This window comes from Poeciliopsis prolifica, unplaced genomic scaffold (assembly GCF_027474105.1).
Source record: "Poeciliopsis prolifica strain line A6 unplaced genomic scaffold, Auburn_PproV2 SCAFFOLD001, whole genome shotgun sequence".
NCBI lineage: Eukaryota > Metazoa > Chordata > Actinopteri > Cyprinodontiformes > Poeciliidae > Poeciliopsis > Poeciliopsis prolifica.
The window spans coordinates 20,257,057-20,268,008 of record NW_026562376.1 but is presented as its reverse complement, the minus strand read 5'-3'; the positions used below and the strand labels follow the sequence as shown (position 1 = coordinate 20,268,008).

At 43.0% G+C, this 10,952-nt stretch overlaps 1 protein-coding gene across 2 annotated transcripts; it reads left to right on the top strand.

Annotated features, from left to right (window-relative positions):
- Positions 1-763: 763 nt before the first annotated feature.
- LOC129358548 (fibroblast growth factor receptor substrate 2-like) lies at positions 764-10,853 on the top strand. 2 transcript variants are annotated; one of them, XM_055027681.1, is made up of 7 exons: positions 764-1,190; positions 4,436-4,507; positions 4,578-4,669; positions 7,100-7,286; positions 8,997-9,131; positions 9,258-9,421; positions 9,559-10,853. In XM_055027681.1, the coding sequence occupies exons 3-7, from the start codon at positions 4,604-4,606 to the stop codon at positions 10,600-10,602; spliced, it is 1,596 nt and encodes a 531-aa protein (XP_054883656.1). In that variant the 5' UTR covers positions 764-1,190; positions 4,436-4,507; positions 4,578-4,603; the 3' UTR covers positions 10,603-10,853. The 2 variants fall into 2 exon arrangements, with proteins under 2 accessions (XP_054883656.1, XP_054883666.1); XM_055027691.1 differs by lacking the exons at positions 764-1,190; positions 4,436-4,507; positions 4,578-4,669 and adding an exon at positions 8,390-8,422 and having other exon boundaries at positions 7,237-7,286.
- The last annotated feature ends 99 nt before the right edge of the window (positions 10,854-10,952 follow it).

The window sequence follows — 10,952 nt, the reverse complement described above, 5'->3', positions numbered from 1 at the left end:
TGAAAAAACACTGTGAAACCACTGCAACAATACTTTAAGACTACTCTAACAAATAATTTACGTATTTGTACAACAAAGCTGTGATAACACTGCAACAACTCAGCAAAGCTACTACAATAATGCCACAAAACTAAACCAATAGAATTTGACACTAAAAGGAAAACAATCTACAACACATTGTATCACCTTGCACTTTTCCCTGGAACAACACAGTAAAAATGATGTAACACTACAAAAACATTTTACCAATTATAAAACACAGAGACAAACAATGGAAATGCGCAACAGCAAAACTGTAATGACACCACACTCTGCACGAAGGAGTTGTAAAAGTACAATTAGCAGAAGTGCATGACGTCTGTTATGTGAAAAGGCTTGTCCCACATGTTTGGTTTGTTGTTTGTTGTGCTTCTGATGCATGTTACGTTGATAGTTATTATGTCCCTATTGCATGTCATTGTGAATCCTTTGTTCTGGTGTGTCTGTGACTATTATATAAATGTGGGTTTATGTGGTATTTTCTCTGCTGTGTCACACTGTGAGTCTGTTTTGGTTTTGAAATACAGTTGCATTACTAACTCTTCTGTGTGATTGTGCGTTATTGTTGATTTGTTGTCTGCTACTGGGTCTATGTTGTGTTATTATGAGTCTGACTTGTGATATGTCGGGAGTCCGGTATGTTATTCTGTCTACTCTGTGTTATAGTAAGTCTGTTGTGAGTCATTGCGTCTCTGTTGTGTGAGTCTGTTTTGTCCTAGGCCCTTACCCTATTCTCTGCGCATGCGCTTCAGGCCGTTGCAGAGCCGGAAGTTGAGCAGTGATTTAGCCCCACAGACAGCTAGCAGCGGAAAGATTTAGCGAGTTCACAAAACTTATTTTTTTAGGCAGAAAAAGTTATTTTCGAAGGAACCTCGGAACTCACAGTGACCCACTACGGACTCCCGATGGATTGTGACCGATTCTGGTCCTTTATTTCCCGTGAAGAGGAGCGCTAGCGGCCTTTGAAAGAAGTTGTGATTGTTTTTTGGCGCTCCAGCAGCGAACGCTAGCTGCTAACTGCTAACGCTTTCTGGACGAACAGAACCGAGCTGCTGGAGATCCAAAAGGCTCGAACAGAACACAGCTCCTTCTCCGCCATCCGGTGGTCCAGAAGGCTCGGATGCTGGAAGTCCCTCCGCTGACTTACGCCGGTGAGTTTGAACTGAAGCACCCCAGGTTCACTAGCTATTGCTAAGAAGCTGCTGCTTACTAGCTGCCATTACAGAAACAAATCTGGGAAGTTTCATCTGCGTGACCAGAATCCCTCAAACTAACCCAGCTTTGTGTACTGGTCACACCTGGCCAGCAAAGGCTAGTGAGGCTACTTAATGGTACCGAAACACGGAATATACCGTGCATTTGCACGGACAAAACCAATTATAGTCAAAAGAAAATCCGAACACCCGCACTGATAAATAACCTGTCAGTGACTCAAAGCTGCTGGCTGATTGATTGATTTACTGGCTGATTGATTGATTTACTGGCTGATTGATTGATTTACTGACTGATTGATCCATAGGTGATGAATGGCTGATACTGGCGTTGGTATGACGTCTCAGTGACCTGGTCAACTACCTCAAACTACAAGCAGCTGCTCCTTCTTAATTCACTTTATTTATGGAAGCAATAATCTATGATCAAATCAGATGCTATGGATTTGGATCCAATTTTGAAAACGAGAGCGTTTTAGTCAGTGAAAGGGGAAAAAAGTAACATTCTTTTTTTGTTGTTGATTTATGGAATTGTTTACAGGTTTTTGACGAATTGTAAATCATTTTAGATGATTTTTGCAGGAGAAAATAATCACAAAGAAACTTAAATATGATTACAATTTAGGTTATCTTTATAATCACGCATGCTTTTGTATGTTGGAATAAAGATGCATGATGATGGTTGTGCAAACTAACAACTTAAGCTGAAAGAGCATTAAAATAACTTAATAATGACACCAAGATCATGCAAGTTAAAAGTAAGATGTTGTGGTTTAATTTGCCCCCCTGTTTACACTAAAATCAGTGACAGAGTCACAAAGAATTAGTTTTGAAACTTTTGACTAGAAAAACTGCCCTGACATTTTCAACAAATAATCTTTGAATCTTCTGCCATTTATTTTGACAGGTAAATTTTAAAAAATTTACTTGTTGTGCTTTTATTCAACTCAAAGGTCACATTTGTTTCTTTAATATCTTCACCCTATAGGTATAGATCATATACTGCTGTGTAACAGATGTCGAAATTGTATTAATTTTAAATTGAATATCATTACAGTTAATCCCTGAATGTAAATCACACTGTTTCACATTTTCTTATGGACTTATGTAAATTTTAAGCATTTGCTCAGAAATGTAATGTGGTGATGTATTTAGGGACTTGAACATTAATTGGCACACATCCACTTATTTCAGGTGACTCAGGCGTGGTTTTGTTGAAAAACGTACTAATCCCTGATTATGTCGCTAATAGAAATGAATGAAATGGATAATAATTACACTATGGGCGTGTTTATGTTATTATTGAGAGTTCTTGAAACCTTGCCATGGTAAATTAAAGGCTGTGTTTGAAGGGGGCGACACCCCCAGTAGCATAATGTCAAATCGAGTGATTGGAGCTCAACCTGCAGCCGCAGACTGACTCATACTGACAGAGCCACTATAAGTCAGATGCTTTCTGTAGATGTGACTGAAGTCGATTAACCTTAAATGCTGTGTACACTTGAAATAATCAATGGAACCGAAAGATTTGAAGGAGAAGACTTTAGGGAGTTTCCCTAACTTCTTCCATTAAATATATTTATCACGCTCTCATGCAGGTGAGATAGAAAAATGAAAGACATCAGCTCAAAATGTTGTCTTATTATTTGAGAAGTTTGTCAGAATGAATTAACAAATGTTTCAAATGGAGTTTTTGTAGTTTTAGTTTTAATTATTAAGTTGTTATTGAAAGAGTTAAGTGTTGGTTGTCTGCTCAAGGTTGTAAGACAAATTGAAAGCAAGGTTCAGGACGCAGGGTCATATTGATTATGAGGTGACACTTGATCACTGGATAAAGGAAAACTTGTCCTTGCTAAAGTCAGTATTTTTTTTCTCCATGAATATGACAGCCCTTAATCTTTCTGTGGATTTTAGCATCGAAGTAACTAAAATCTATGATAGCAAAGAGAAGAGGACTGGAAAAGTAAATCCAAGAAGTTGGATTTATCAAGAGTTTGAATGCATTGAACATAAGATAAGATGAGACAAATAGGATATATGTGAAAAAATAGTCTGCTTGACCAGATTCATTACAGGTTGGCACATTTCTTCAATCTAAAATCCATCTATGGATGTTTCTTTTGAAGCAATGTAATAATGAAATTAATAATCCGATTACTGGTGAAACTGGCTCAGATCATAAACTCCCTGCATGTCTGTCACTTAGGGATAAATATCCGCATTTTCAGGCCGGTGTCTTGATTTTAAAAACCTACTCAAGAACATGTTGCAAAACTTCTCAAATATTTGGTTTACTTCAGAGGAGATTCTGCACCAATTTGTAATGAGATGGAAGAAATTGACAGGCTGAATTTGTTTTATCTGTGTCTGCTACTTTCTCCATCTTATCTAAACCCTGGCTGGCCAGAAAGCCAGTTTGATGTCTCACTATTCCACCTAAACCCAGGACTTCCAGTAAAAGTTTGATGCTCTCTGTGGGTTTCTAAAGAAAATCAAACACCAGGAAGATGGTTTATTTCCTCAAATCTATTATTTATTCTTGCGTAAAGATGGATGAATATCACCACTCTGATTTATGAACCGTGTTAGATAGCATCCTTTGTTTTTGAATGCTTGTCCCTTGTATACAGATTATCTCAATTCTGCTTAGGCTCCTATTAACAAACACCAACTGATTAAACACCTGACAGACTTAATGAGAGGAATGAAAACCAGCACTTTAGTCAGGATTTCTAAACACCAGCTGGTGATGTGGAATAACCCTACAAAGTTTGAGTTGCAAACAGTGTTTCGGTCAGGATTTAGAAAATCCAGCTGCTACTTGTGAATTATCACTACAGCCTGTTCAGTTCATTTCTGATTGATTTATAAACATGATATTAAAAACCCCAACAATGATTGTGTTGTATTTAGTATGTGGTTTTGATATTAAACAACAGGAAGATTAAATTTGATTTGATTCACCTTTTTATGTGTGCTGCAACTCATAAAAAGGTGAGTTGTTGGCGCTGTAAATGTTGTTGGCTTGCATATGGAATTTACAGCATTTTTTGGCTTGATCTCTGACAAGATTTATTCTTAAAAGGCTTTCTGAAAATGGATAGAACTGAATTATAAGAAAACCAATCATACTGGGCGAGGAACGTCTCATTACTGAAATAATTCTGTCCCGGTTTGATCCACAGAGCTGCTGTTCCTCCCTGCAGACCCACTAAAGCTCTGATGATGGAAGCAGATCTGCTGGAGGCTGGATCTAGGTGAGTTCTCCAGCAGTGTGACGCTACGATGGCCTCTCGGGTTCCCCACTAAAGGTTTCCTCTGTCCCAGACATCAGATGGTGCTCTGAAGAAGCCATGGGTAGCTGCTTAAGCTGTCCAGAGAAAGAGTCAGTTCCAGATAATCATCAGAGTAAATTCAAGGTGAGTTCCTGCCTCTACCTGCCCGCTTCCCCGTCCACGCCCTCACTTACTCACTAATGACCGTCCCACAGTCTTATTTCACAACCCGCGGTTCCTTCTCTCCTGTTCTACCAGTGAGAGCCAGACATGTTTAAGCTGTTCTCATTATTAGGTGGATAGAGCAGGTGAGTCACCTGGAGCTGATTCGTTAACGGAACGGCATTATAAATCAGTTTTCCTGCATTAACAGCTGATTAGTGTGAAGAAAGTAGCTGTGACAACTCATGTCGAGCCAGCAAACATGGAGTTGCTTCAGTTATGTTCCTGACATCAAATGTTCTTCATCGGTGGATGATTTAGCGTGTTTGATGCCTTTGGAGTTCAGATGAACTTTACACAAGCTGCAGCTTCGAGCTGTTGTCTCTGACGGTTCACACAGGCTGTTTTTGAGCTATCTCAGTATTTCTATTTTGGATATGAATTGGTAACCAATGTTCTTCACATGGTGTCCCTCTACTTGTATTTACATCCCTCAGATGAGTGTGAAAGTGTTTGGTGATGGAAAGAAAATTAACTTTTGAAAGTTTGAGATTCTTCAACATTTTTAAAATAATTCAACCTTTTAAAAACTCATTTTTATTTGCTATAATATTTGGGTTGAAACAATGAAACTGATGGACAAACGGTTACATCATCACTAATGTGTTAAAGGTGGAGTCCCTTTCATATTATAGATTTGTATAGGACTGGATGATATGGCTGAAAAATGGAAGTTACATATGTAACTATGGTTCTATGAATCCCTGATGACTGCCAGAGGGCGGTACTGAAAGCGCTGAACGTTCCCGTCACACATGTGTCGTTTGAGCAATAATCCAAATAAAACTGGGAAAGGGGGCAAAAAAGGTTCCTGTCACCAGTCAAAGTGATAATAAAGCGCTTGTAAGGTCGGCTACAATTGGGAGAAGGGTCAAGATGCCACTGTCACCAATTAAAGCAAAATGTCAAACTTAGAAAGGCTAACACTGTTAGCTAAGCTCCAACATCTGTACAAAAACAGTGGTTATAAGCTGCAAGTTGGGAAAGAAGGCGTAAACGTTGTCATCCCCAACAAATAGTACCTTGAACGAAGATCCGTCGCTGCCCTAGGAGGGCGGTACTTTGGCCAACAGGCAGTCAGGTGTTCAATGACAGTGAAAAGATCCAGAAATCCAAAAGGCCAATGCCATACAAAGCAAACCGCACGCGAGAAGAAAAGAGGAACAGAGATTCGGATGACGTCATACTCTATAGCCTCTGATTGATCATCCAAAATGTGACGGGTGTGACTCCATTGATGTTATTGCTCGAGCAGCACATGCGCAAAGGGAACATTCAGAGCTTTCAGCACCACCCTCTGGCGGTCAGTAGGTATGAAATGGAACTTACCATGACATGAGTGCATCATATCAGTCAAGATCTGTAATTATTGATGAGTTTTTTGCCAGACTGGTGGCATGATCTTTGCTGTTGTATCTCTGCAGTTTTCTCTCCATGCTGTTGTTTAAGTGGTTTTAGATGCAGCAGTGAAAGCTGAAACTGCTGCTGCACAAGTTACTCAACAGGTTGTTGCTAGCTAACCGAGGAGTGAGTTAGTGCAGAAGTTCTGCTGTTCTGGATTGGACTTCAGTGAATATCCTATATATTGAATAATCCATCAGATGTATCATCTATTGATATAGATCTATTGATATTGATCAATAGATCAATAGATTCAGTTCTGTTGATCAATATAGTTCCCACCTTTGACAGGAAGTGGAGCTTTGGGATGTTCTGCACTCTTATTTGTCTAAGTGGGTTGACTGTCAGACTCCCACTTGTCAAACTGCCTTTTGTGTTGGGACCAATCAGATGTGCAGTCAGAGGCAGGAATGATGGCTCTGATTGTGATGTGATGTGCTTCTTTCATTATTTCAGATTGTTCTGGAACACCTTACATGTCTGGGACATGTAAGGTGTAACATTCGTCTCATGACTTTACCATGCACACTGCAAACGCTTTGAAAACAGTCAGGCACTTATTTGTGTTTAGTACCACAACTAGAAGTGGCACAAAATAGATTTTTCTGCGTCTAAAGATCAGAATTGGACTTTTTAGACTGCAGTGAGAAAGTCTGATATGGACAAAAAAAATCTGATTTGGGTCGCATTTGCCTGCTGTGTCAATGTATTCAGTAGCCATTGAGTCCTATAATATGAACTGGTCTCAGCTCAAAAAGCTTTAACAGGTTTTTCCTTCTTGTTCAGATGACATATCTTCAAAACAAAATAAATATAACTATCTGATGTTGAGTTCTGCAACAAATCAACATGATGATAACATTTTCGTTCTTTGTTTCTGTGAAATCGCTGGATGCTAGAACTGCTCATCTCTGCAAAGTCACAACCCTGCATGTGTTTTTCTGCTCCCAGGTGATCAATGTGGACGACGATGGGAACGAGCTGGGCTCAGGCGTGATGGAGCTGACCGAATCCGAGCTCGTCCTCCACACACATCGCCGTGACGACGTCAGGTGGCCCTACTTGTGCCTGCGGCGCTACGGCTATGACTCCAATCTGTTCTCCTTCGAGAGCGGCCGTCGCTGCCAGACTGGCCAAGGTACGCCTGACAGATGAACGAATCAGAACAAACCTACCTCAGGTGGTTTGTACTGTGCAGAGGAGTCTTATGGTTGTGTGTTCTGTAGAAAGTCTTGTATCTGTTTTACTTGACATAAAGATGATTCCAAATGTTTAGGGGTCTCTTCAGACGCAGGAAGTCTAAAGAAGCCACAGAGGCCCTCCAGTCGAGTTAGGAAAGGTTCTTATTGTCTCAAGGAGCTACACAAATATTTCAGTGTGACAAACAATGCCCCCTGCTGCCCAATCACAGCAATTACAGATGACCCAACCAAGGACTTTTGATTTTCAACTCTGTCTCATAAGCTTAAATATCTAGACGCTCTTCACGTTTGATTCTGAGTGTTTATATGAATTGTTAATCACTTCATTGTTTATCATGTTCCTTAAGCAAAGTCAAAAACTTGTGATGGCACCATTAGCATCACTAGCGATCAACGTTTCCAGACACTCCATGGGACAAAGTGTTGGAACTCCAGTAGCACAAAATAAACGATGTTCAGGAATCCAGTTAACGTGATATTGCTGCTGAAGCTCTTCATTTTGTGTTCCGGTGAACTCCTGAATTTTATTCTTACTATAATAATCCAACATGACTTCCCCAAATTTGAAATGTTTTTACAAAACACAGCCATATCCTATCAAATCCATTCTCCTTTTCAATCTTTATAAGCAAGGAAGTTGATGATGAGGAGCAGATAGCTCTGTCACAACAAGCTCCACCCTTTTGGTTACACTTTGAGCAGTTTCCTCAAACTGAAACATCTGATTATATAAAACCACTGTCTATTTCGTTCTCGCAGCATGTTTGGATGAATATTAATGGCGCAAATCTGATTAGATTACATTATGATGTGATTGCAAACTGGTTGACACACCCCAACAAATAAATCAGAGCAATTTGTACCTCCCGCTCTTAGAAAATGTTTTTTGTATCTCCACATCTTCCAAATTAGCTGGCAGCTGATTTTTGCCCACATTGGAGCTGTGGGAGGAGATGACGAGGAAACCTGGAAAAGAATGTTGAAGTGGAAATTGTGGAGGTTAAAGTTGCACTGTGTCTCTCCTCCTGCACGCTCTCAGGACCCTGGGCTGCTCAGGGTTAGGAGGAGGTCGGTAAGTCTCAGACCGGATGGGGGTGATCGGCTGATCAGTATTGATTATGCTGTGAATACACAGGGATCAATAATTGTGTTTGTGCGGTGTCCCCCACAGTCTCCTGTGTGTTTCACGTGTTTTCCTTCATCTTGTCTCTCAGGTGTAGAGACCAATTTCACATCATCTGTCAGTTGTTTTATTGTCATTCAGTTGTCATGGATCTTTAGGTTGTCCTCCTGTCTGACCACTCGGAGTGTTGGGCTAAGGGTTTTGATTCATATCAATGAAATATAAACTGGAGTTTAGATGGTGACAATAGAAAGATCAACAGAATCCGGTTCCCAGCTGCTTTCTAGGGACTTGAACAGGTTATGTTCAGTCTCATGTAGGAAGGCGGGTATGGATTACCATATGGATTCTTGTTATATGTTCCTATGAGCTCCAGTCAGCTGACGAATCATCTCAAAGCTCCTACTCTTCCTGCTCCTTGTCTCTTCCAATTAAACGCAGACGTGTGTGTTGTGATTTCTGTTTCTTCACCCTTTGTGGGGAAATCACCGTCTCATTTTCTCCAATCTTTCTGTGATTGTAGGTATATTTGCCTTCAAATGTTCTCGAGCTGAAGAGATCTTCAACATGCTGCAGGAGGTGATGCACAATCACAGCATCAGTGTGGTGGAAGAGGCAGTGCTGGATCCCAACCAGCAGGGGGCGCTCACTCCTGCAGGTGCGCACATACACCAAGTGTAATCTGACAAGTCCTGTAATTAGGAAATTACTATTTCTGCTTTTGCATGTCAGAGGTCATGTATAGTACTGTTCTTAAACGGGTGTTATTGTCTTTTGGCTGCAGCTCTGGGTTACTCTGTACCTACGGTGCCCAATGGGGTGAGTCGGCTGCCCTCAGTGGGAGAGACACCGTCTCACCCGTCCACCCGTCACCCATCTGTAGCCAGCACCCGGCTGCCGTCTGTAGGAGAGGAGTCCACACACCCGCTGCTTGTGGCTGAGGAGGCGGTAAGATGAGTGCCTGTTGACCTCACGATGACTTAACATTCACTTCAGACAGAACCTGAAGTTCACCTTTTGCTAGCGAGACATGGGCCTGTTATGGTGTCCAGCTAAGGCTGATGCTGGTGCTTTCTGAGTTGCAGGTGCACACCTATGTGAACACTACGGGGCTCCTGGAGGACCAACCGAGCCCACTCACTGTCGTCACACCCCTGGAGAGCCCCACCTCACCACAGTCTCAGTGTCCTCCAACCCCGCCGCCTCCTCCCAGGGCCGGTGTGGAGCCCGTGCCCCCCATTCCCCAGCCGGAACCCCAGGTTCTGCTGGAGCCTCAGGGGGTGCGCTTTGTGCTCGGTCCCACCCCTGTTCAGAAGCAGCAGATGGAGAAAAAGAGGCAACAGGAGCTGCAGGAGGCCGCCGAGCTCCGAGAGACTAATGGCCCCATCCCAACCCCTACCCTGGCCGAGCCGCCAACCCCGCACTCCAATGGGTCCTCCTCCAACCCCACCACGGCTACCCGTCGCCACCGCCCGCCTCCCCTAACCCCCGACTTGCAGAATGTCAACAACTCAGCCCAGCGGCGCACTGCTCTGTTGGACTATGAAAACCTTCCAGCACTGCCACCGGTTTGGGAAGCAAGGAAGCCAAGTGCCGAGGAGGAGGAGAGCGCTGACGGCGGTCTGAAAACACCGTCGCTCAATGGATACAACCACCACACCACCCACAGCCTGCTGCAGCACTCCTATTCCCACTCGCTGTCCGCTGTCCTCGAGCCCTCGCACAACTACGTCAACACAGAGAACGTGACTGCGCCACTCAGCGCGCACCGGCCCGACACGGCTCGCCGACGCACCGACGGTCCGACCATTTTTAACTTCGACTTCCGCCGGCCGCCGCTGCCGGGCCACATGGAGCCACCTAAAACTCTGAACTACATTGAGGTGGAAATGGACAGTGGCGGCGGACACAAGGGTACGTCGGACGGCAGCAACCCCCACACGCCTCGCACCCCCACCTCACCGCTGCCCCCGACCACGCCTACACGGCGTACCGAGATGTATGCTCTCATCGATATTGAGCGCACCGCCGCCATGTCCAGCCTGCAGAAAGCACGGCCGCGAGACGACGGCACGTCTCGCAAGACGAGACACAACAGCACGGAGCTTCCCACTAAGAGTGCCGCATGACTTTCTGTGGCAGGCACGGAGCCGTGCATGGACTCCAATCAGACAGGAGCTGTCCACCTGAGGAGGTGGACTGGTACTATAGCAGATGTAATACCTCTGATGATCATGATGTAACAGACTGCTTTCATTATATGGTACACGTCAGTATTACTGAACAAACATTCCAGTTATCCTTTTGTACGAGTCACTGTGCTGCTGTAAGATGACACATGTACAGTAGATCTGACAATAAATGTCTGCTTTTATTTGTACTCGCTTTCGAGCGCCTCGCCTCTTCTATCACCACTGAGGTTCTCACACACCAATCGAATTTATTTGTACAGCACAATTTAAAAAAAAAAAGCAGTTAA